Source organism: Nothobranchius furzeri, chromosome 6, assembly GCF_043380555.1.
Source record: "Nothobranchius furzeri strain GRZ-AD chromosome 6, NfurGRZ-RIMD1, whole genome shotgun sequence".
Lineage (NCBI taxonomy): Eukaryota > Metazoa > Chordata > Actinopteri > Cyprinodontiformes > Nothobranchiidae > Nothobranchius > Nothobranchius furzeri.
Window position 1 is genome coordinate 60,577,897 of NC_091746.1, and position 27,072 is coordinate 60,604,968.

Below are 27,072 nucleotides of genomic sequence, written 5' to 3' on the forward strand. Positions count from 1 at the left end.
GTGACGCTCTGCAGAGCAAACAGAAAATCAAGATGCAGTGAAAGTTTAATTAAACCCTTGTTAATAACGGGTTGTTTTCGACCGTGACAGGAAAGGTGTTTAAAATCTAGTCTGGACCCATGGAGGTCCAACAGCACGTTCCGCCCCGGCTCTGATCCCATTGGTGGACTCCGGTGCCCACACCGGAGAGCTCCGGTGATTGGTCGCTCGGTTCTGCGTGAGCAGGCAGCGCAGCCTGTCCGTATGAATCTGCTGGGGACTGAAGGGATCATTTCCATGGACCATCTGTCTCATCGGCTGCACTCACAACAAAGAAGGACCCAGGATGGTTATAGTCCATGTCGGATATCTGGTTCTCCCCGTCTTCGGCTCAGTTAGAAACAGAGGTACATCTAGTTTTTTTAACCTGTTTACTCGGTGTTTTCCCCTTCTTTTAAAACACGAATAAATAAATGCATATTATGTAAACAGACACCTGCTAGTTTAAAAAGACCGAGGCAGCCTAACAACAAGCCGCACTGGGTTAGCTAGCCGTGTGGCTACTAGCTTACACCGAAACCTCTAAAACGCCTTTAAATGCGACCGGAAACAAATAAAATCCGAGCGGTCATTAACATACTGTCTGGAGCCTGTGATGTGGACCAAGCAAGATTAGCTGTCATATGAATTATTCCACCGGTCTTTTGTTTAATCCCGGCTGTTAGCGCGGTACCGTCTCCGTGTTTACGCTGTAATTTGGTTCCGTGGCCGTTTTTACAAACAGAGGATTAAAACCCGCTTCAGTACAAACACACACAGCTCCTGTGGGGCTCCGCGTTAATCGGCTGGTCGTCTAAACCTACATTTCGTGTGACAGAGAGGCTATTTTTGCTCTTTTGTGTTAATGAAATGCGCACATCAGCACCGGTTTCTACGGGCTTTTATTTTGGGGATCATTATTTATTATTTATTTCCCCAAAACAATAAAATGAAGTAAAAAGCAGATCAACTTAACAAAAACCCAATCTTAGTGCTGCAGCTGTGTTGATTATGTAATAATAATAATAGTATTTTCTGACATGCAGTAGCACCAATGATTTCATTGTGCTTTTATTTGTGTTCTTTTTTCCTGTTCCATAGTATCGAGGCTGGCTCTACATTCCGCATTTCTCAGACCTTTGTCCCCCTCCATTGTGTAGCTAACGATCATCTGCTGCTGTCTGCCGTATAGCCTCTGCCTGTTCTCTGCATCTAGCTGTATTGTGAACCCCTTCCTCATTTCCTCTTTCCATCTGAAGACGACATTGGCATAAAAATCAAAACAGAGTTCCCACTCATACCGTATCCTTCTGTGTAACCGACTAAAGAATAACACTTTCTGTAGAAACAGTTTGTCTTTATTTAAACTGTCACGTTGCTCTTTAGTGAATAACCCATTGTAGATGTATCTACTACAGGCTGCCATTGTGATTCTTTCCCATCCAGTGTGGATAGACTACATTCTGTTGTAAATTTCTGTAAAGTGGATACATTTTGATCCTCCTGGATTCAATTAAAGCCAGGCTTGATCGAACTGTATGACTACTGCCTCCATCTCCTATTTGCAAGATACGGAAAAGGATTAAGGCCACAAAAAACAAATACATAAAATAAAAAAAACTATTCAGAATTATAATTTTTTTTCTTGGCATTCTGACTTTAAAGGAGCAATATGTAAGAATTGTAAAATAATCACAAAAAAGTCAAATGTCTCAATCATGTTGGAAGGAAGGTTACACTAGCTACGTTTACATGGGTACAAGTAATCGGAATGAGTGCCCTATCAGATCAAAAATTCTTCATGTAAACATATCGGTCAGAATAATCTGATCCGACACGGCCCGATTGGAATGAAATTTCATTCTGATTGAGAGAGTTGGTTTTGTCCGATCATCATTCCGATCGATGTCCACGTATACCCATTCAAATTGTTGTGCTTGTGTGCAACTTCAGCATGACGTCTTTCTGCCTTTGCAGACGCTCAGGGCAAGGCGAAAACATGGCGGGAGGTAAACAGAAGTGGTTTGTTGCAGACACAATTTTTTAAAACTGGAAATGCAATGGAAGCTCAATATTATTGAACGTCTCATTGGCCGAAAGGCTAGAAATGCCGAGTTATACACTCAAGTGCCTGTAGCTTAACTGAAGCAATTAGTTAAAAAAAGCATACAGGTAAAAAAATAAAAACAATTTAAAAAAGCAAGTCAATGGACAAAGCTAAAGAATAAAAAAAATGCAAGGGAAAAGACGTGCGGAAAATATCGCGTTTGTTTACATTGTTTTTCTGGGACAGACAACTCTGTGCATGCTCAACCTATTTAATCTGATTGAATGCTTGATGCATGTATACTCACGGTCTGATCAGATCATTTCAGTTAGTGTCCATATAAACAGTTTTGGGGTTGCTGATAAACCAAGATTTGAATCCCATAGGGGAAATTTGGCACATGTAAATGTAGGTATTGAAACAGATTTCCTTATCCTTCGACTAGGTTTTTTTCAGTTTTTCTCCTATAAAAAGAAAAACTAAAGAGGGACGTAGTTACTGTTTACAGTCTGTGAGTCCTCAAAATTGCTACTTCTGCACTGGGCTAATGCTGCAGCGCCACCATTCGTTATTCGACATTGGCAAAAGGTCAAGAGTTGTTTCTTTTACCCGGCATCTTTTTGTTTTACTATAATGTCATGTGAAGCAGGCTAAATGCTAACATTGAGCTATCAATGCTAACGATGAATTAGAAGCAAATAACCAGCTCTAAATATATCTCAAGCTATTTTTTCAATTACCAACGTCTCGTATTACAGTGAAATGTACATGTGAAATGAATTATGAGTCAATCGTAGCGTTTTACATACTTAAATGAGTCGTTCAGAACTAAAACAGCAAGATGCAAATGTCTTCTAATGTCGGTGACATACTTCCGTAATAAGTGTAGTAAGTGCTTCCTACTGTAAAGCACCCAATTGTGCTAACACCAGAATCTTCTTATCGACTTACTGTGTATGACTCATCTTCGATTGTCATCTAGAATCTTCTGGTGCTGATCCGTAACTGGCAACAGCCATGAAACTCACGTAACGGTAATGAGAAAGGAACTATTTGTTTATTAAAAAATGGACTGCAGTACCCAAAGTTGACCACAGGATGGCATTCTTACATATTGCACCTTTAATCTCAGAATGCAACTTTTTTTTTACCTCAGAATTCTGACATGATTTATGAGATTAAAGTCAGATTTCTGAGATTAAATTCAGAATTCTTACAAAGAGTAACCCCCAAATTCCACTACCTCCGCTCCGACACGAACGCCAGAGCAAAATCGGTCCCGTTGTAGTCAATCAGAGCAATTCCACTACTGCGGCCGTGCTCTGAAAGTGCGGCGCCGTGCGCCGCCCTCTGTTCCGGCGTCCGGCAAAAATAGAATCGATCCTATTTTCGCCGGACGCCGGAGCACCTCCGCAGTAAATGGACAGAAATCACAACGGCCCAACAGGAAAAGGAGCAAGCACAATTTCCGTTTTTCACAATAAATCGATAAACAAAAGGCGTTTTTTGTTTCATATGCACAGGTTTAACAACTTTTAACAACTATCAATAGCGGCTGAAGTTTAAATGCACAAAAGTAAGCCATAAATACAGTTTCCACTATCAAAGTAGTCACACTTTGTTGATCCAAACACTGCTGATCTCTCAACACAAATGATGGGCAGATTAAACAGCTCATGCCGATGCTTCCCCCACACAACGGGTGTTTGGATCTAACTTCCGCTTTTATTGCTCGGACTGTATCGCAAGATCTCGAAAATCCCGCGCATGCTTGTTTGCCCACCTCAGTTCTCCGCACCGGAGCGGAGCCATTGTAGAGCGGGTACCAGTAAAAATTGAGTTCGGAAGCGAGCGGCTGCGGAAGGCGGGGGCGGAGCGGAGGTAGTGGAATTTGGGGGTAAGAATTGTTTTTCTGTTCTTTTGCTTCTTTTCAGTGGCCCTAATCCTCTTCTGTAGAAGAGGTGCATTGTACCATCTTTTAAAAACATTTTTACTCCTCATCTTCAGTCCTGTAATCTGAACCCAATTCCTCAAAGCTGAAATCCCAGTTTGGGTGATGGTATCATGACCGTCCACTGCACCTGCTCAAATTCCCGTCCAGACTGCTGGTCATAAATCCAATTCATGTGTCAATGCCTGTGTTCCTGTTAGACCAATTGATTTACACAATAAATTGGCATTTCAAACTCATCCTGACATTTTTTAAAGGGGGGAGGAAAATCACGCACTCCCCTCCCTCATCCAAGTTTTTTTCCAGCATCTCCAGAATGCTATCCATTTTACAGGGATGTGTATATCCTGCACTGCTGTAGAACTCCTTTTTAGAGTTAAATGTCTTTTTGGTTTTAAATATTCTTTGGTTGTGGTTTTCTACCTTATGGTTTTCCTTTTTTTGGATTAGAACCTAATGCATGGTCATTTTAATTTTGTTTTTCCACATTGAACAGCAGATTCTAATGTAAATCTTTTATGTAGAGATGTTCCTGCTGTAATGAAATGTGCTGTAAGCATACACATCTACTCATTGGATGCTGCTTCTGTTCTGTTAACCCTACAGAGAGCATGGTCAGGCCTCACTTTTTGGTCTTATTTGCATGGTACTATTCTGGCTATGTAGGATATATATTACTCTTATTATTACTATTATCACACAGTGCCATACATACTAATATTTTCCAATAAAGACTGCTGTTCTTTTCCTAACCTTCAGTGTGCTTTTTGCTGATTTCCATGTGTCCTTCCTTCCCCCTTCCCTCCCCCCTTGTCCACTGTGATGTCCACTGAGACGTCCCCTCACTCTTGTTATGTGCTCTCATTTTTCAGCTGTCTTTGCAGAGTCTCCTCAAGTTGCCGCTCTGCTTATTTTTGAGGCAGTCAAATCTTCTGCCCCTGGAAACAAATAAGAAAACAATACAGTTTACTTATAAAACACAGCATTCCCATTCGTTGGTGTTAACATATGTCACTTTTTAATGGAAATTTACATCTTAAAGTGTGTTTGGGAGATGTTTGCAGTTACAACAGTGTCTGCTAATGAAATTTGGAACAAAAATTACCAGCATGCTTCATAAAAATAATCCTGATAAGCAAAAATTCCATTAATAACTGCATAAACAAAGATCTGTTAATGCAGTTGATGACAGTAATGACACTTGATCTTATTTAAATTCTTATAAAATCTAGAAATAAATAAGTCATGGGCTTAAAATAGTCTTTTCATTTATATGATTGGATATTCCTAGAAAATGTCATTTTCAGGGGTCTGCAACCAACAGGTGGCTCATTGGACCAACGGCTCATAATAACTTTGGCTAGAGATGATAAAGAAGCTGGTGTTTTTAGATAATGATATAGTAAATAATTCAGGTTTAAGCAGCTTTTAGTGTTTTTCTGTAGAATACACCTGTAGAATTTTATAAGTGACACTAAAAGTTGCAGTAATATTTTTACATTGTTGTTTTTATAAATATTACAAAATATAGTTGTGTATAATAGTATGTTCATGACCAAAAATAGCCATAGTCTCTTTGTGGTTTATTATTTTACTTAACTTTAAATCTTGATAATAGAAACATGATTGTTTTGAAATGACTAAAAAAACTTATAGCAGATAATTACAGAAGAGGAAATAAAAAAGTTTTTGACTCTAATCCCAGAATTATGACTGAGCCTAATCCTACTCCAAAAATGATAAATTGTCTCTCTTTGCTAAAGAAAACATTTGCAGCTTTAAACCATTTTTATTTAGGTGAACTGGGGAGAGAAAGTAAATATGAAAATATCATATCTAGTCATGGTTGGATATTTGCCCCTTAAAGTAAATTTAGTAAACTGAAAAGATGATGTCACTTGATTTTATGCACATTACGTTATACCCAAGGTGTGGACTTGAGTCATTAATTTTAGGCTTGAAAATATGTTCAAAGACTTTGACTTGACTTGGATTTCTATGTCAATGACTTAGGAATCGACTTAGACGTGAACCTATTCACGGTACTTGGAAAATACTTGATATTTTACCCAATATTTAGTTTTAAACATCTATTTTTTACGAAATTGCCTCCTTTAAGTCCTTTCACTCATCCCGCACGACAACTTTTGGCGAAGTGCAAAAAAAATCACACAAACAGTGTTTTTATAGGACATCTGGAAATAAACTCGGCTGTTTATTTGATTAGTATGTGGAGCGATAAAGTTTATATAGGGGTGTCCAATAAGTGTTGGTTGATTGCGAGACATTCAGGAGGGACTCTGAGTAGAACCGCTGCTCCTCCAGATCGAAAGGAGCCAGTTGAGGTGGTTTGGGCATCTGGTCAGGATGCCTCCTAGACGCCTCCCTGGGGAGGTGTTTCGGGCATGTCCTGCCGGCAGGAGGCCCCTGGGTCGACCCAGGATACGTTGGAGGGGTTACACCTCCAATCTGGTCCGGGAACGCCTTGGGGTCTTGCCGGAGGAACTGGTGGAGGTGGCCGGGGAGAGGACGGTCTGGAGCTCCCTAGTTGGGATGCTGCCCCCGCGACCCGGATAAGCGGAGGAAGATGACGACGACGATGATTGCGAGACATAATTCATATAGGTCTTTGTGGCAAGGTGGAGGAATGAGGGCCTGGGCAGGATTCAATCCCCAAACCCCCGAGCGAGAGTCATGCGCGCTAACCAGTCAGCCAAAGGGACATCCCCTTGGCCAAGTAGCCAGGGTGCATGTTCAATCGGGTCACAGTGACAGGACGCTCACGTGACAGGCTGACGAAGTTTGCAGCCGCAAACGAAACGTTGCAGGTAAATAAAACCTTTCTGTGTTTTAAAAAGAACTAAATGATAAAATGGTAGCAGTTTTAGCCTTTCCAAGCGTCCTTCATCTTTAAGGGACCATACTAGCCTGCCAGACTCTTCCTCCGTTTAATTCTGCAAAGAGAATGAGTCTAGTAGCTCTCCCATGCAAATAACCCCAACCCCTGAGAATTCTAACCGAGCCCATCAGCGCTGAGCAGCGTATGTCACACACCGCAACGCTCAGTTTCTCATAAACAACGAAGATGGCGTTTGAAGTGGAGTTTGCTGCGGCTCTTTCCTCTTGGACATGTCTTTAAAACCACAACAAAAAGAACCGCTAAAAGCCTTTCTTCTAAAGAACGGTGTTTGCACCATCGCCAGGCGCCATTTTTGACTACATCTAAAAGGCTACAGTGTAGCACGGCACAGTCGACATTTCCGCATTTTGTCTGATTAGTTATTTTTGAGCTGGTTAGACCTGCCTCTCATGTGCCCCTCTGCCTTTGAGTAACCAGACGTACTCTGCTCAGTGCTGATTGGCTCCGTTAGAATTCTCAGGGGGTGGGGTTATTTGCATACGCCTCGTGATTTTTATCTTGAGAGGCTATAGAAATGATATCATCATCATCTTCTTCTTCATCTTCATCATCATCGGAGAGTTACCAGACTCTTTCTCTCTCTCTCGTCTCGTCTCGTCTTCCTCCGCTTATCCGGGTCCGGGTCGCGGGGGCAGCATCCCAACTAGGGAGCTCCAGGCCGTCCTCTCCCCGGCCTTGTCCACCAGCTCCTCCGGCAGGACCCCAAGGCGTTCCCGGACCAGATTGGAGATGTAACCTCTCCAACGTGTCCTGGGTCGAGTCTGGCAAGCCAGGCTACTAGGGCTGGGCAATAAATCAAAAAGTTGTTATTGAAATTTCTCACTCTTATTGAGACAATTTTTTCTATGTCAATAAATTTCATGATTAAAAAAATGAAAAGATGTGTAGGTTGGCAATGTTCACGTCCCTTTAAGAAGCTGTACCACCTTCAGTCACGTAAAAATGTGACTCAACGTAATACATGTAACAGCTCCATCTAGTGGACAACTTTGTTTTTGCGCATACCTATAGTTATCTTCCATTTATCGTTATCAAGGTGAAATCCTCAATATATCGTGATATTGATTTTAGGCCATATCGCCCAGCCCTAAACCATATTATGCCAAACTCACTTTTTGCATAATTTTGTGCTTCCGTGTGGGTATCTGCTGGCTCTATAAACACTCCAAATGTGAATAAAATTGTGCATAATTTTTCTGTGTTTAATTTTTGGAGCTATGTGCCATAAATAAGCTTTTTCAAAACATTCCTCATTTTGATGTCACAGTAAGGTTAATTAGCCTTAAACCACCCAATGCTGGAGGAGCCATGGCTCTGTTCTAAACCCCTGCCTCATTGCAGCCAATCGGGGGCTTGATTTTGTTTTTCTTATACTGACAGAGCCCTAAAATGGTCTTATTCTGAAATGTACTGAAACTGTCTGGAATAAAACTGCTAAAATTGCTTCATGTAGGAGAAATTTTGTGCAGAGAACTAACATGTTTTGTATAGACCATAATTAAACACAACAACAACAAACAACCTAATAATGTAATATTATTGTATTTCTTCTTCAAGGTTATTGGGATATTTGGTCAAAACTGTCTTTCTAGATCAGATTTTAGCTCTTGTTTGGGAATCACAGAGCCAGTCAGTTACAGTTTTATTAACATTTCATGACTGGATGTAGACTTTGGTTGAGGTATCACTGTCAATAAACCGCTTCAAACACCGGGTTAAAGATTTCTTCGTCGTGCTTGTAGCTTTCATGGGTACTGTGGCAGGGTGGAGAAGCGAGGGCCCGGGTGGGATTCGATCCTCAGACTCCCGGGTGAGTCATGCGCGCTAACCAGCCAGCCATAGGGACACCCCCCCCCCCCCAGCTAGAGTTTATGATCAATCGGGACACAGTGACAGGACGCTCACACTGCCACAGGTACGATGCATATTCTGGACAAGAAATTAGCCAGTTTAGTTGTAACTGTTTGGTTCAATAGGCAGAAGTGACAACAGTTGTATGTGTCTGAGAAACTACCAGGTCTCACTTTTCCACTTCATATGTTGTGCCTCTGCAAGAATCAGATCACTCATCTGGCTCGTCTTGGTAATTAACAGAGCAGACCTTTGCATATTTAAAAATAAACACTTCTATTACAAAGCAGCTGCTTGCTGAGAGCAGTTTTGTAACATGAAAATAAATAAAATGACTTTTTTCTTCTGGATATTTGAAACACGGAACCATTAAACCCATTGAAACTCTCATCAAATACGTTGATGACTTTATTGTTTGCGCTTTAAAACCTGATAAAAAATTGTTTGAGAGTACATCGACAAAAGCTTCTATTCATATTTTAGGCAACAGTTAATCTTTTCACAAAGGAATGCAAATAGCTTGTTATGAGTTGTAAACAAACAAACAACACCTTAAGATTTCTTCAGCCTGTTGAGAAGTGTGCATTTTGGTTAAAACCAGGGGGAAAAAGTTTTACACAGTCTCACAAATATTAGCTATACATGCTGTAGTGTTTTTGCTGTCTCTAACCCTCCTGTGCAGATTTCCAGACACAGTTGTGTGAGCTCAGCACATTTTTCATCAAACGACAACAGACTTAAATAACTCAACAGCTGTAAGGCATATGCTCCTCTGCAGTGGTCGTGTTGGAATGATGAAACTACTCTGTCCTAATTTAACTAATGCACAAGCAAGGGTTGGGAACAGAGCAGGTTTTTGGTTGGGCTGCACATCACAGCTTCTGTCGGGGTGGATCAGTGATGTCAGCAGGTGAGCTGGTGTTTGTGCTACATGATGGATGGAAGAGTGATGGACAGGTAGAGGAGAGGAGAGGATTAACTTTGAAAGGTTGTGATTTGTAAAGCTGCAGAGATGGGAGATTTATATTAGACTGCTGCAGTCGCTAGTGGGCGGGGCTTAATAACCAAGCCACAGCCACACAATGGGGGAGGGGAGTGTTGTGTGTGTGGCTATGATCCCTTCTTCCCCACTCGGGATTTTTTATTGTAAGTCAAAGCAGAAATAGGAGCATCCCAGCAGCTGGGCATTTGTCTCATATTGACGTCTGCTGTGGGAGGACCCAGAGACTAGTGGTCTGATATTTACAATCAGGTCACAGGTTTCATACAAAGCTGATGTCCAGCAGCCATCAACCAATCCAGACCACCAGTGTGCCATTTCTGCTCTACTTCCTCAGCCAAATGTTTGCTCATGACTTTCTGGGTTCAGTGGTTTCTCTGTGTGGCCCAAGGCTAAATGCACTGAAGTACAATCATGCTAATATGTCAGCAATAATGAAAGAAAACGTTTCAAATCAATGAGAATATGCATACATTTGCTCATCTTAAAACTATGTGGTGTCTGACAGGTAGCACCTCCAACCCAAGCACACATAAAAACTAGAAATGTTGCATCTATTTACACAGATGACACTAAGGATATGTTGCTGATAAAGGAGCAGAACAGATGAGCGAAAAGGCTTGGTTTCATCTTTATTTTTAGAGTTAAAGAACCAATGCTCCAGAAAAAGAGATGAACTGGATTTACTAGAAAAGAATACTTTTAAATATCGCAGTATTTCATGTTATCATGCTGAATTTATATTTTCAATTTAATATATAATTTTTATTGAGAATTTACATGCAAACACTCGCTGTATTTCTTTTGTGTGACATAGTACAAACTCCAACCACTAGGTGGCAGCGATTTTTACTGCTTTCAGTCTGACAAAATGAGATCTCACAATAACACTGAATGTGGTCCAATCTCAATACTCGCACTGCGGACTCCACCAAAGTGCACTTGGAGAAAGTGCGCTGTGAGGCTTCGAGTGCGTAGCACACAAGTGTGCAAATAATTGCCGAATTGAGACAGGGAGCATTGCGTCATCGATCGCAACACATGCCGGGATGCTCGTCGCTGTGAAACTTTTTTCACAAACCTTTATTAACAACTTTTAAATTATGTTTATTTATGTTTATGTTTATTTATTTGGCAGATGTTTTTATCCAAAGCGACTTACAATTTTTAACCTATAGGGCATGTTGTGATCTGTGAGGGAAACCGGAGTACCTGGAGGAAACCCACGCATGCATGGGGAGAACATGCAACTCCACACAGAAAGGCCGCCGCCGAGTTTCAAACCTGCAACCTTCGTGCTGCAAGGCAACAGTGCTAACAACTGCACCACCATGCTGCCCATTTTAACAGCCCAAATTAACAGCCAAACAGTTATTTGAAATAAATTTACATTACAGTGTCTTGGAAGAATCTGGCCTGAGTAGCCGTTTGATTCAAACACGTACCATATCATACCAACTTTATTTCTATAGCACAATTTAAAATACAGCGTGAGAGCTGACCAAAGCGCTGAACAGGCAGTATCAATTAGAACAGAACAAACAAAAGCAATACGGATCTAAACAAGGCATCACTAGCTGGTAAAAACAATAAGAACAGTAGATAAAACCCAACAGTAAAAACAATAAAATGATAAAATGAGTCACTGTCTGAAAGCCAAGTCATAAAAGTGGGTCTTTAAACGAGACTTAAAAACAGGCATAGAGGATGCCTGCCTAACTATAACAGGCAGTGAGTTCCAGAGCATGGGGGCGGCATGGGCAAATGCACACTCACCCTGTGATTTGTAGCACATCCAGGGAGTGCAGAGAAGCAGGAGATCAGCTGACCTCAATATGCACATAGGTTCATAGGGGGTGAGCAGGTTAGACAAATAGGAGGTGCTAGGTCATGTAAAGCTTTAAAAAACAAACATCAATATCTTAAAACATACATGAAAAGTGACGGAGAGCCAGTGGAGACGTGCCAGGACTTGGGTGAAATGGCTACTGTAGGGTTTGGTAAATTGAGTGCTTTAAGACCTCAATATATATTACCTCTACTTATGACCAATAAACTGTGATACTCTATCTAAATATAGAATATCAACCCTGCTTGGTCTTTACTGTGTTTATCAGAAGATTCTAGGATTCTTTCTTTATTAAGGAATTGTACACACTTCGTTTTGATTCAGAAAAGAGTCAGGTTTATAAAAGTAAGAATTTATTTTACAAACAATTAAAACATGACAAGTTAACTTAGCATTTACTGTGATGGATGGAACGAAAGGTGATGTATGAACCTATTTGTGAATGCGGTGTTAGTCAGAACTTCCGTATCTAGGAAAGCTGAGTTCTGGATGTAAAATAATTTGGTTTGCATTAAGCTATGACGTTGATTATTATCAAAAGCACATCAGACGCTATCTGTGTGTCTACGTCATCAGTTTTCGGAGAACCTCTTGGTGGATCTGAAGGTCAGAGAGGTCGGCTGACCTCTGGCACCGAAGGGCTGTAGAATACCGTGGCACCGACGCTTCAGTCCAGAGATGTCTTGGGTCATGACAGATGGATGGAACCGCGCATCTGGGACTCTGAAGGAGTCTAAACAATATCAGCTTGTTCTGCAGGAATTGTTTCTGTATCAGCTTCGCAGGTGCAAAAAGATTTTGATGACGTGTCAAAAACATTGATGGGTTAAAGAGGTTTTGCTTCAGATGGCCGGTCTGAAGCTTTCTCTAGAACTGAGAGATCACCCGAGAGTGATCCAGTTTTGATGTCCTCATGTTATGATTTGTGTAGCCAACCAAAGGTTGACAGGTTTGAGAAATGTTACCAAGAAACTCAGAAACACGCCTTCTTTGATACGGATGCTCTGACTGGTGTAAAGGACTATTTATGTGTCAGAGTTTAACTTAACCTTACTTTGTCCTTGTGTGAGTGCAAATGGTGATGACCTTGTCATATTAACATGCTGAAACATATCTCAATCACTGTAATCACAACATAACATTCATTTCAAACTTCAATCATTGAGCACAGATTAATGAAACATTTCATTATATTATAATTATTATAAGTAGCAATAAACAAACATTTATTTAATGATTATCTAGCTTATAAGTTTTAGAAGTTCATATCTGATTTAGGAAATCATTCTTTGACCGGGCTGCGAGTGTTCCTTATATGGAGGCATGAAGAATCCTGAAAGACTGGACCTTGAGGAGAGAATGTTATTGTTGACATTTTGTTATCTGTGTGTTATCTTCAGAGCTGCAGACTCTGAGCTGATGGGATGAAGGCAGGCCAATTTAAAGGGAACAGTCTAGTGTCTCCTTTTTGGCCAGATGTTGAATGGTCAAACTGTACCTAAAATTGACCATTGCTGGATGTTACACTACATTGGCTTGTGTTTGTTAAAATCCTAGCAGCAGTATTTTGGACACGTAGCCGGCTATCCCATAAAACTCAAAATTGAAGACCCAAAAGGTCCGACCAAGATGGAGATTTGCAAAATCTGCTTAGTCAGTATTTTCATATGGACATATATATTCGGAGTTACTGTCCACATGCTGGAGGGATGACAAAAATGTTCTGATGTCACATGTGCGATCTGCGTTAACCCTCACTTGTTTTTACAAGCTCAGTTATCACTCTTTACTGAAGACCACAGGCAAAGGACGACATTAGGAACGGTTATTCTACGTCCAAGGAATGTTCTTTGGCAGCGACACTAACAATTCGGGGAACTACTGCCACCTACAGTCTTGGCCACAACGCACCAGATTTTTCGACTAAAAGCAAGGTGGTTTTTTTCTCGGGCAGGAAAGAAAATTCGGGTGTACAAAATCCCAGCTACATGATGGTCTCCGTTTTGCAAACCCAGACAGGAACATGGATTAAAGAAGCAAAGCTGAGATGGGTCTCTTCACCCCACTTATATTTTGGTAGACTACTCCAGCGTTATGGCAAGCTGAATTTGCATGTAAGCTAAACATTCTAATGAAAATGACTACATTTACGTTTATTTTATTATGATTAGATTTGATTCTAGTTATTTATTCATCATTGTAATCTGGGTTAAATGTTTAAATAGCTGGACAATATTTTGGAAATTTCTAATTAAATGTAATGAAATAAATGACGGAAAATGTTGCACCCAACTTGTGCTTTGATGAGGAGCTAAATGTGTCAAAGTTTTGTTTTTAAAATGATAAACGTGGCAAAATTTATCCATTATTTAATTAATGTGTTTATTTAAAATTTGCATTTTATTTCTGTGTAACACTTATGACTGTTTATACATTCTGCTTTATATACATGAATTAGATATCTAAACACACACAGACGCACACATCATCCAGGTTTTTAGCTCTATTAAACATCTCCAATAAATTACATTGTATCAGACACATTAAGTCTAGCCTTGTGGCCACATTAGGTGTCCAGCGTCGGTCTGCATTACTCTTCAGCACATTCATGCTGCCTGATTGAGTTGGAAACCAAATCGCTCTGTGTATTTGTTCATCTTACAAGCGTATCATGCTGTGAATAATCCATCCTCGAGACCCTGCTGGTCCATAACGCTCAAGAGCTGTAATGGAAATTTAAATATCATTTTGTTTTGTAACTCCTTCCATCTCTGATTTCTCAATATCAGAAGTTATTCATATTGACGGGCCTCTGCTCAGTCTCATACCTTCTCTGGTGTGATGGGTGGGGGAGGGAACACATAAAGACACTTCATCTTTGAATGGATTGACTGTGGGAAAGATTCTTAACGACAAATCTACTCTTTCATGTCTTTTCAAACAACCGTGATGTAACCCAATCCATCTAGCGTTGGACTGCAGATAAGCGTTTCAATTATTGTATTATTATAAAACACCCCCAGCTGTTAGATGTGATTTGTTCATCCTGATGGCTGAGAGGTCAAGTGGGTTTGAATGGAGCTCTACAGGGGACCCAGTGCCAGTCCTGTCCATCTGTCTTTCATGATTTCCTGTCAGATCTGTCTTGTTGTTGAAAGAACACAAGCTAGCCTTTACTGAACTTGCCTTTGTGTCACATAGGAGCACACTTCAGCAGGCATCAACACAGCCATGCTACCTCCTGCCGACACTTTCACCTGGGTGCTCCCCAGGCTCCCATCTCGGCAGAGTTCCCCCTCGGACCCGCCAGCCAGCCCCCTCAGACGGGCTTGGCAGCCCATCTGCCTCCCACGCACCACCCAACCCTCACTGCCCTGCCCACACCCCCTCAGTTTCAGGACATGTCGGGGCCTTCATTCCTACCTCAGGCCTTACACCAGCAATACCTCATCCAGCAGCAGCTCCTGGAAGCACAGCACCGCAGGATTCTCACACACCCCAGGTAGTAGTGCTACACTACAGTCGAGAACAGATATACGGACACAGAGCGTAAAACCAGACGTTTTATTCTGTTGCAGAAGAACCCCGGAGCGTATCCCTCTGAACTCCCACAGACTGCGTTCGGGGTTCGAGTACTCCACTCCCCTCCATGTTTCCCAGCCAATAACACAGCAGCCACGGTACCTGGCTGAGGGGACGGACTGGTGAGGCTCCTGCGGAGACAGTAGATTGTCTAGTCCATGTCTCTGAACCCATTTGCCCGTCTGCCGCTTTGCCTGATTATTATGAATAATACTGATTCATTCACATGTCTGTCACTCTGCAGGGATCTCAGTGTAGACGCAGGCCTCCCTCATCAGTACCAGCTCCAGCAGCTTCCGCAGCACTATCAGCACTACCTGACCTCCCCTCGAATGCATCATTTCCCCAGGAACACGTCTTCTGCCCAAGTGGTACGCTGTGTGATCCCGCTCTGTTGGTCCAGAACTGGATAAGTCTGATTTTCTCAGTCAGGTTTTTTTTTTGTACATGAGTCAAATGAAAATAACAGAGCATCCCAAAAGTGACAAACTGATGTAATCTGTGGCTTCGTGTTTTAATGTTCATGTCACCTCCAGGATTTTAAAAACGGAAGTTTCTTACAATGTGCAAAAAAGGAAATTAAATAGAAAATGTGTGTATAAATTAATTAATATGAAAAATCTTGTTTTACTAGGTTGTGCATGAAATCAGAAACTACCCTTATCCACAGCTGCATTTGTTGGCACTGCAAAGTCTGAACCCTTCGAGGCATGCAACAGCTGTGCGAGAAAGCTACGAGGTAAATCTGTCCTAAAATATTTAATATACTTTCTTTTCTTGTGATGCTGTTTGAATCCAGCTGCATTTACCCTCTTTGTACAGGAGCTGCTGCAGCTTGAGGACCGACTGGGGAGTGTCAGTAGAGGAGCTGTCCAGACAACAATAGAGAGGTTCACCTTTCCGCACAAATACAAGAAGGTATCGCAGATAAAAGCAGCACAGACTCACTCAGTGGATCATTCTTCAGCTTCTGTTAACCCTTTTTTCATATCTGCATCAGAGAAAGCCTCTACAGATAAAGATTGGGGAGGATGAGGAAACCGATGTGGATGAGAAGTGTACCATCTGTTTGTCCATGCTGGAGGATGGAGAAGACGTCAGGTGGGAAACATTCAATAGCCCCAAAAATGATAAAACACTGTTATAAGGAATAACTTCTTTCCTTTATTATAGCTCTCAATTCAGTTAATTGTATTCACAAGTGGTAAAATGACTATTTGTTTTGTTTTCAGTGGGCTTTATCTTTGCTCTGAATGGTTGCTAGGCAACTAGAAGATACTTGGAGATCTTACTGATTGTGGCCAAAAAAAATTAAAAAAAAGTCCGTTCCTAACCCAGATTAAAGGCTTCATGTATAAATGGATATTTGGGAGGAAAAAAATCAATCATTCTTCTTGCAGGGGGTTAAAACAGGATGGAGAGACGAACCTATTATGAGCATCAGATAATACAAAAGTAAAGACATCAAAATACAGAAATATGTTAATAATTTGGAAAAAGTAAGTTACTTTTTCCAAATGTAAAAAGACCTTTTCTATGAAAAGTTCTGGGTGGCTGGCTGGTCTGCAGCATTCCGATGTGTGTTGACACCGAGCCAAGGAGTGAATAATCGGTATCGGCTTCTTTAAGATTATTTAAACAGTGGAAAGATTTTTCGGGGAGTTTATGTCAAGGTCAGGTTGTGCACGCTCGGAACAACTGCATCAACGCAAGAGAGCATTTACAAAGAAACAGAACTAGTCGTTTATTTTAACAGGTTAAAACAGAGCACTTTAGTTTTGCAAAGTTGCATTTGAACAAAAGCACAATAATTGCAGTAATCAAGCATGGTGGTGGAGGGGTGATAATTTGTTTTGCAACCGCAGGACCAATCACCACATTTTAAGACATTGATATGACAATGAACTTTTCTGTAAACCAAAATATTTTAGAGTCAAATGTGAGGTCCTCTTTATGACCGCTGAAATTAGGCCATGCAGTGGAACACAGGATGATTCAAAAACACATCTACAACACGAGGGTTGAAAAAGAAATCAAATTCTTGATGTTGCACCATGTCCAGTGACAAATTTTCTATTATTAAATTCATTTTACTACAGTATTTAATATTAGAGCATCTTCTGGGCTCAGAACCAGCTGCTTGACATGCCTAGTCCGCCATTTTCCACAGTGCAGCTTCACTGTGCCGAGCAGAATGCTTACCATATTTGGAAACCAGCAATGGGACCCTCCTTTGGCTGGTAGATGTACAGGTGCTGGCCAGTAAATTAGAATATCATCAAAAGGTTGAAAATATTTCAGTAATTCCATTCAAAACGTGAAACTTGTACATTATATTCATGCAATGCACACAGACCAATGTATTTCCGATGTTTATTACGTTTAATTTTGATATTTATAGGTGACAACCAATGAAAACATCAAATCTGGTATCTCAGAAAATTAGAATATTCTAAAGGCCAATGAAAAAATGTTTGTTTCTCTAATGTTGGCCAACTGAAAAGAATGAACATGAAAAGAATGTGCATGTATAGCACTCAATACTTAGTCGGGGCTCCTTTTGCCTCAATAACTGCAGTAATGCGGCGTGGCATGGACTCGATCAGTCTGTGGCACTGCTCAGGTGTTATGAGAGCCCAGGTTGCTCTGATAGTCGTCTTCAGCTCCTCTGCATTGTTGGGTCTAGCGTATTGCATCCACCGCTTCACAATACCCCATAGATTTTCTATGGGGTTAAGGTCAGGCGAGTTTGCTGGCCAATCAAGGACAGGGATACCATGGTCCTTGAACCAGGTGCTGGTGGTTTTGGCACTGTGTGCAGGTGCCAAGTCCTGTTGAAAGGTGAAGTCTGCATCCCCATAAAGTTGGTCAGCAGCAGGAAGCATGAAGTGCTCTAAAACTTCCTGGTAGACGGCTGCATTGACCCTGGACCTCAGGAAACAGAGTGGGCCAACACCGGCAGATGACATGGCACCCCACACCATCACTGACGGTGGAAACTTTACACTGGACCTCATGCAACGTGGATTCTGTGCTTCTCCGCTCTTCCTCCAGACTCTGGGTCCTTGATTTCCAAAGGAAATGCAGAACTTGCTTTCATCAGAAAACATAACTTTGGACCACTCAGCATCAGTCCAGTCCTTTTTGTCCTTGGCCCAGGCGAGACGCTTCTTGCGCTGTTTCATGTTCAAGAGTGGCTTGACACACGGAATGCGACACCTGAATCCCATGTCTTTCATGAGTCTCCTCGTGGTGGTTCTTGAAGCGCTGACTCCAGCTGCAGTCCACTCTTTGTGGATCTCCCCCACATTTTTGAATGGGTTTGTCGTCACAATTCTCTGCAGGGTGCGGTTATCCCTAGAGCTTGTACACTTTTTTCTACCACATTTTTTCCGTCCCTTCGCCTGTCTGTTAATGTGCTTGGACACAGAGCTCTGCGAACAGCCAGCTTCTTTAGCAATCACCTTTTGTGTCTTGCCCTCCTTGTGCAAGGTGTCAATGATTGTCTTTTGGACAGCTGTTAAGTCAGAAGTCTTCCCCATGATTGTGGTGCCTTCAAAACAAGACTGAGGGACCTTTTAAAGGCCTTTGCAGGTGTTTTGAGTAAATCAGCTGATTAGAGTGGCAGCAGGTGTCTTCTATATTCAGCCTTTTCAGAATATTCTAATTTTTTGAGATACCAAATTTGGAGTTTTCATTAGTTGTCACTTATGAATATCAAATTTAAATGTAATGAACATTGGAAATACATTGGTCTGTGTGCATTGCATGAATATAATGTACAAGTTTCACGTTTTGAATGGAATTACTGAAATATTTTCAACCTTTTGATGATATTCTAATTTACTGGCCAGCACCTGTAAATATAAACCCATTGTTGTGTCTGTCAAAAGAAATATTTGATTATTTTTTTATTAAAATTCATCTTTTAAAGGAAAAACTGTACCTTCATTCTGCACACCTCTTAATGCCCTGTGGAGGTATTATTATTTTTTAAATATAGCTTTTTACTAAATTCTTCCATATTTATCTTTTAATTCTCCCAATCATGGAAATCATGGTGTTATTAAAAGGAAATTGATTTAATTATAGGTTGTGTGTTTTTTTTTCACTCAGTGCTGCAGCATTCTGGATATTACTAATTAGATAAATATGTTGTGACATTCTGTGTAATTGTTCACGTATGTCCTGTCACATAAAACCATTTAAGTGTTTACTTTTTGATTCCATATATCTGAGCAGTCACAGAAAATGCACGGCTGTACGTTTTAATCTGAAACTTGATTGACGATCAGTAGTTTCAGGTCAAATCCACAAAAACGAATTGTAAATGCGTGCGTTTCACAACCATCAAGCCCAGTGCAATTCAAGTTTATTTATATAGCGCCAAATCATGACAAGAGTCGTCTCAAGGCACTTCACATAATAAACATTCCGATACAGGTCAATTTATTAAGCCAATCAGAAATAATGTTTCCTATATAAGGAACCCAGCAAATTGCATCAAGTCACTGACTAGTGTCAGTGACTTTACAGCAGTCCTAATACTAAGCAAGCATATAGCGACAGTGGAGAGGAAAACTCCATTTTAACGGGAAGAAACCTCCAGAGAATCCTGGCTCAGTATAAGCAGCCATCCTCCATGACTCACTGGGGATCGAGAAGACAGAGCAGACACACACACACGCACACACACACACGTGCACGCACACACACACACACGCACACGCATGCACGCACGCACACACACACACACAAAGACAAGTAATGTGTCTATAGTTCTATTGTGATGTCTTAGTAAATATTCTATTTGGTGAAAGATAAACTTTATTGTATTTATCCTAGTGGATCTATAATTAAACGGATAAACTAGTATTAGCACATCCAACGTCAATGAAAGCAAAAAGTTATTATCAGGAGAGGGATAATGTTTTAGTGGTTAGCAGCAGTGTGCTAGACGTGCAATCCTTTCAACACATGTGCACATGCACTTGTACGTGTTCCATGTTTGGAAGGGAATTTCAGGGACTCGAAACGGTGCCCTGGGGTGAAAAAAGAGGGTCAGATTACAGCATGTGGAGTCTCAGCTGTCTGACAGGCGCGTGGGAACGATGACTCAACAGAAGCTGTCTCGACACGCCTGAATGAACAAAATTAGACACCCCCCCCCCCCCCCCCCCCCCGTGGTTTTTGAAGCTCCTAACAAGCACATAACTGTACGCTGCTGGGGGCCTCTGAGAATCCACACTGACTGACGTGTTCATCTCTCTCTTTGTGCTTTTAGGAGATTACCCTGCATGCACCTCTTCCATCAGGGCTGTGTGGACCAATGGCTGGCCACAAGCAGGAAGTGTCCAATCTGTCGAGTTGACATCGAAACGCAGCTGAACCCCGACAGCTGATGAGATTTGACTCCCTGCAGAACGCCCACATTTGTGTGGTCTGTTTTTTTGTTCTTCGTTTCCTTCCATCCCTACTCCCTCCTGCCTCAACGCCCGCCCTCGCCTGGTGGGTTCTTTGCCAAATGTCTCCAGACTTCATGTGACATCACAACCTTTCTGACTCATGCTTTATTGAGCCAAGCCAGGAACTGCACGAGTAGCTGAGGAAGACTCTCTTTCTGTAGAAGCACATCCCTCGGGAAGCAAATGACACGCAGACAAAAACACACACATGCACTCATGTACACAGGGTTTACTTGTAGCTTGCTGGTTGTCAGTGGGGTGTTGTTGCAGTTGTGGTGTTGTACTGTAGGTAACCACGGGCTGTGTAGCATGTCCTCAAAAGCCATGACTTAATGTCCTACAAGTGGAAAACATGGAACTCCACACTGAGCTGGCTACTTTTCTCTCCTTTCTGTCTCTTTCCATATATAGAAATACATATATAACCATATACATGAATATATATATTTCTCTCTTTGAAAATTCAGTCAAAATGAAATTTTCTGCCACAAAACAAGCTTAACAGATACTTAATGCTCTGATGCCGTGTCTACCTGAAGATCGCCGTGGTCGTCGTAGAGTAGCAGTAACCAATAAGTGAAATCTGGTGCACCGACCCTTTCTCGGGGGTCAGGCACCAGCTAGCCAAGCGTTTTGATCCTATCATGCAGCTTTGACTTCTGGCAATACAGTTGTAGTTTTACCTTGGGTTGTGAGCGGGCCTCTTTCACTGCCTTGGAACCCGGTGACTGAGTGGTTTTGTGTTTCAAATAGTAGAAAATAGACAGAAAGTGTACTACCAAATGCATCTTTGTCTTGTTGTAGCTTGAATCTGCACACAGTCTGTGTGTGTAAGGGTGTGTGTGTGTGACAAGATGAATGTGTAAAAAATGTTTGGATGTTGAGCATTACAGTATGAGTTCAAGGGAATTCCTAGGCTTACGTTTATTTTAGTGTCATACTAAAAGCCACTGGAGTGCTTTTGCAACATAAAGCCAAAAAATAGGAGAAAAAGAAGCTTGGTGTGCAAGGCTAGAGGTGTTAGGAAGAAGTATTTGGCCCTTACAGATTTCTTCCATTTTTGATCAACAAACACGTTTCTGGTGCAGATGAAGAGAACCTGAGTAAAAACAAAATGTGGTTTTCAAATGATGATGAAAAGAATATCCAAGCCAAGCTGGCCCTACGTGACAAAATAATTGCTCCCTGAAACTAATAACCCGTTTTTACATCTTTGGTAGCAAAAAAAAAAAAAAAAAAAAAATCCAGGTCTCTCACATTGCCTTTTTGCATAATTCTTTTAATTCATCCACACTGGAGGGTTTTACAGCATGAACGGCCGGTTGAAGCTCACAAGCTGCGTTTCCACTATATGAGTTGCAGGGGGAGGGTAAGTCAGCCGGAGACACGATGGCTCGGTCTTCTCAGCCATTGTGTCTCCATCCTAAATTTGCCCTTTCAGAACTTTGCTAAGACACCAGCATATCACCACTGCTTTGGCAAGTTTTTTTCTGTCAAAGTATGGCATAATTTAAAGTGGTACTTCACAGAAAATATATATTTTTTTATTTTATCTCTGATTATAACCAGTAACTCTGAGTTTGACATGCAGAATTAACATGAAAATAGTCTCCTACACCAATCTCCTGCATTAGATTCTGATAAAACTCTGGGATTTGAAAAGCCTGACAGATCTACGTCACACTGTCACTTTAATGGACTCATCCATCTTGACTCGCAACAGGGAAGGCTGTTGTTGGTTTAACATCCAGGAAACAAAACAGATCGTTTTGATTAGTAGAAGCTGTTAGCATTAGCAACTCCCCAGCATGGCAGAACTCCTTCAGGCTTGTGGTATTTGCGGAGATAAAACATCAACTATGCAAAGTAAACAGTCAGTCATAGAGCTGTGTTGTTGTTATCCAACCAGAGGCAGGAGGTCCAAATATCAGGAAATAAGACTGCAAATCTTGTCATGCTCAGCGCAACTCTGATCTGGCTCACTTCTAGTTCCTGAAACAGGCACAGATTCCTTTTCTCCTCACATTTTGACTTACAAGACATTCATTCCTGCTAGAGACCACTGCAAATGTATTACAAATATGAGTAAAGTTCATCTTTTTCCTGTTGCATTGTTCAGTTTTGGGAATTTTGTAACCGGAATTTTAAAGCTGCTTATTTCTTAGCCTTCCCTTCTGCCTCAGCGGCAGCGCTTTCATTTTTATGAATGCATGTGGTTTTGGCAACGTCTGCCAAAGTCTTTTTCTTGTGAGTTACAAGCAGTCAACGTGAGTTAACTTAAAGTTCTGCTGAGTGACTTTACCGGGCTATTGCAAATACCTGCAGCAGGTGCTCCGTTGGTTCCTGAAAATGGCTCAGAACATGATCCTTTCATCTGGCCTAAAAATAAGAAGACATTAGCGTGTTCCAAAGTTCCGATAAAATTACTCCGAAGTTCCGATAGTTGTCCAATATTCTCCTTCAGGGTTTTCTGGTGGAAAACAGAATTGAATTCAACGGTTACAATTGCAGCAAGTCCTCCGTGTCCTGATGCAGCTTTTATTTAGACCTTTTTTTACTGATATTTGACATAATCTTAATTACAGAAACCAATAGCAATTCTTGTAAGGTTCTCCTCACAAAAAAGAAAAACTAAAAGATTTTAGGTTACTACCACCAAATATCTCCTATCATGCATACATTATTTGTGCTACACATGACAACTACTTCACTTAAGACAATTTAAATTAGACCGGTTGTGTCAAACAAACAAATATTTCAGAAACTAGACCTTTTTTGACTTTTTGAGTGAGAGGAGTAGTGAAATGTTTGATGAATAACATGTGCATGGTATGTGAAGATAGATTGTGTCATTAAAAGTGTTAAAACCATTCCTCATTATTTCCAATTTTAGTGCCAATATTGGTAGAAAATATGGATCAACTTTACTTTTTACATCAAGTCACTGGAAAAGTGCATTTTGTGTTTACTCAGGTTATCTTTGTCTGCTATTACCATTTGTTTGAAACATTTAAGTGTGGCAAAAAAGCAAAAACATATGAAATCTGTGCTGGAGGAAGCAGCGCTGTTTGTCCTACCTGAGTGAGTGACAGGACAAAGGACGCTCAAAATGCATGTTTCAGTGTTGACTCGGACTGTCAGCTTTGGTAGTGTTACATCAAATTTAAAAGGGTACAGCAGTTCCTGTGCATGATTTAGGTAATCTAACTCTCTTTTCTAAACATAAACAACAACTAAAGAACGTCAGCAGCTGCTCTGCTGACCTGTAGCTTGTCTTTATCCTGTCCCCTCTAGATGGGATCCTTTCGATGTTTACCTTATTGCCTGAAGAGCAAGCACATGTGATGGTAGTTATAGCAACAAAACCCTTTTTCCCTTGGTATTGCAGTTGCATTGGTTTATATTTAGGTCTAGATTCACACAGCGTTTTGGTGCGAGAGGAGCTTTTGATTTGGTGTATTTGTGTGACCGGCCTCCCTTCATGGTTGCTATGCTGTGTTACTAGAACGTGTAGGACGTGACGCGACGGAGGCAGCCTCCCTCTCTCAGTGCACAAAGACACGAGACTGAGCAGCAGCAGGAGCCCATTCAGCCCGGCACATTGATTCCCTCGCCACCTTATTTTTTGAATTTCTGTTCCACAGATCTGTGTGTTGCAGGATGCCTTCAGGATCGCCTCCGTCCCACGCACTGTGATAGTAAAGTCAATCCTTGTCCCTGTCTTGTGCACTGCCAGTGTTGACACTGCCTCCTCCTGTAGTGGAGTCATCAGTGATGAAGTTGTCATAGTTTACACAGGGTGTTGTCAGTTGAGATGCCTTAAGTATTTAACAATCATAATTTATTACTAATTGTAGATATTGTGGTACGTGTTTAAGTTTTTTTCAATAGACTTTTTTATTTGGAAGCGACTGAATCATAATTTATTTAGAAGTCAATCAAAAACGTATGAGAGAAAAAAAAATGATTACCTCATTTTTGGTTGTTCAAAACGGGAATGCTTTGCATGCAGTTGTACTTTTCCAAAACTTTAAAAAGGGAAAACTATATATATATAAACATATATAGTCCTGCTAGTTGATTTCCACAAGCTGGCTGTGTGATGTTTACTGTCCAAGACTGAGCTACTGAGCCGCTCTCTGTCTCTCTGTGGTGCTGTGGATCTTAGTTACATTCCATTCAATGCAACTTCTGTCCCCCATGCTGTGATGTGGACAAACTGCAATGAAGTGAACCGGTCTTTAGTTTGTGTATTGTTTTTCTTTTTACCAATTCCTTTGAATTTTGCACTCACTTGTTTAAATATCGGAACCCTCTCACTGGCCCCCCAAAAAAAAAGTAAGTAGCCTAGCTGAATTAACTCCGTTTCTTAAAGCACGCTTTGGTCTTATAGACTCTTTTTGTCTCTTTCTTTTAAATCTCTTTATTTTTCATCTTTCTGGTGTTTCCTTTTGGTTCTTTTTCCTAAATAAGTGCCTCGCTTTAGGTGTTAGGAGACATTTCTGGGTTACTGACACCACTAACAATCAATCCATGAAGCCACCATGCCTTATAGGTTGCATTCAAGAAACACAAGACAAGATTTGACAGTGGTAAGCCATTATATTACAAAATAATAATGATCAAGTCAGACTGTTTAAAACAGTTAGATTTGAATTTATAGGGACAAGAAAGAGGCATTTTTCACTGTGGGCTTTAAGAATACCAAGCTAATCTTTCTCCTTCCCTTTTACGTTTGTTTTTATTTCTTCCTTTTTTCTGTCCGTCCTAATTTTCTGTTTCTTTTCTTGGTCTAAGTAGAAGACAATAATTACAAAGCACAACTTTTTACTAAAACTGCATGTTTTCTCAGGTTCCAGTATACTAGTGTATGGTGAAAAAATGTGCACAAAAATATTTAAGAAATAAAAAGTGTAGAAATTTTGTTGCTGCTTGAATGGGAAACACTAAACTGAAGAGAAAAATTTGCCAAAAAGTGCCAGTGAAAGGGCTGCCGCCATCCTCGTATGAAAATCTGCTGTTTAGCTGTGACTGCGCATTAGTTTTCAATATAGCATATTTTATGTGAAAATAAACGTATTTATCATTAATAATAAAGCAATAGCGCATTAACAGTGACGAGTGTGTTGATGAAGAAATGAATGAGCCTTTTATCTGTAGAATCACATTTAGTGGAGTTTGTACTTAATTTATTATTCCTACTAATAATGATTTAATGATCTCAAAGTTTGCATTGCTAAACCCAGTTATGTTTTTTTATTTGATCTCATGGCTCATATATTATCCTTTTATATGTGCTCTTTTGTAATAAACTGGATTCAATGAAAACATTTTGTTTTTTATTAATGGTTGGTTTCAGATTTTTTCATTAATAATCACATTTAAAGAGGCAATGTGTAGTTTTTACCATTAATCTCTGGACATATCCATTGATACATTGTTGAAAATGAATAAAATGATGTCCAGTCATTCAAAAATATTAGCAGTTTCATAACATACAACCATAAAAATCGGGCACAGGTTTAGACGCCTGCTTGGGGTCCCGCACCTGTCAGTGACATCACAGTAGATGAATGGCTGGATGTACGACTTACGGAAGTTAGGTTACCACATTCAAAAACATTTAGGGAGTAAGAAACACAAAATTAATAACAAAACTATTAAAATCTTTCCAAAACATATGTCAGAGAACAGAATTGAAAAAGAGATGCAATACCTGTATATTTTGACCAAGTGGATTGCCGTAGAATGATGATATCATCGGCAGGCGCAGGACCCCGAGCAAATCCAACAATTACAGTGCCAGAAAAACTACAATCAGCATTTCATTCTCTCGATGGAATAAATTGAAGGACCATCAAAGTCTGAGGAGTCACGCTGAGGTTGCTTGCTTTCTGCTCCACAGGTAACGTTTACCGTAAGTCATGTTGATATGGTGTAAAACTACCCTCAAATGTATGCTCCTCATGTACAAACAAACAAACAAGGAGAAATATGGCAGCGTGTCTTAAATTTTTGTGGTTGAGATGAGGTATCAAAGATAATGACATACTTTCCTTTCTAGTTAAGCAATAATAAATCTGCATGTGTTTTATTTTGAAAGTTGCTGGAGGCTATAGGGAGCCTAAGTCACTTCTGCACCATGGGTCCCCAGAAGAACGAAAAAAATGAATGCAAGTCAACGGGCCTAAAAACACTATTTTCTAATTCCGCTTGTTTTGTGCCATGGATTTCACATATGATGTCCGTGAATTTTAAAGACACATTTTGATACCAAGAACGTGTTTATTTTCAAACGGGGGAACGCTATTTTAGGTTTTGTGTGAAAATAAGTCCATGACTACAAATGCACTTCACAGGCGTCATCGAACCAGACACGGAGAAAACTG

At 40.7% G+C, this 27,072-nt stretch overlaps 1 protein-coding gene across 3 annotated transcripts; it reads left to right on the plus strand.

The window, feature by feature from the left end:
* The first annotated feature begins 1 nt into the window (after position 1).
* ark2ca (arkadia (RNF111) C-terminal like ring finger ubiquitin ligase 2Ca) lies at positions 2-26,025 on the plus strand. 3 transcript variants are annotated; one of them, XM_054744469.2, is made up of 9 exons: positions 7,675-13,570; positions 13,652-13,750; positions 14,838-15,138; positions 15,215-15,340; positions 15,463-15,589; positions 15,853-15,957; positions 16,041-16,136; positions 16,219-16,319; positions 20,503-26,025. In XM_054744469.2, exons 3-9 carry the CDS (start codon positions 15,038-15,040, stop codon positions 20,618-20,620), a joined length of 774 nt encoding a protein of 257 aa, XP_054600444.1. In that variant the 5' UTR covers positions 7,675-13,570; positions 13,652-13,750; positions 14,838-15,037; the 3' UTR covers positions 20,621-26,025. The 3 variants fall into 3 exon arrangements, with proteins under 3 accessions (XP_015798476.1, XP_054600444.1, XP_054600442.1); XM_015942990.3 differs by lacking the exons at positions 7,675-13,570; positions 13,652-13,750 and adding an exon at positions 2-386; XM_054744467.2 differs by having other exon boundaries at positions 7,675-13,750.
* Positions 26,026-27,072: the final 1,047 nt, after the last annotated feature.

Excerpts from the sequence above, each read along its gene's own strand:
- ark2ca (XM_015942990.3), top strand. The coding sequence starts at position 326 with ATGGTTATAGTCCATGTCGGATATCTGGTTCTCCCCGTCTTCGGCTCA. Across the intron at positions 15,958-16,040 it reads CTGTGCGAGAAAGCTACGAG|GAGCTGCTGCAGCTTGAGGA; the intron begins GTAAATCTGTCC and ends CTCTTTGTACAG. Across the intron at positions 16,137-16,218 it reads TTCCGCACAAATACAAGAAG|AGAAAGCCTCTACAGATAAA; the intron begins GTATCGCAGATA and ends TATCTGCATCAG.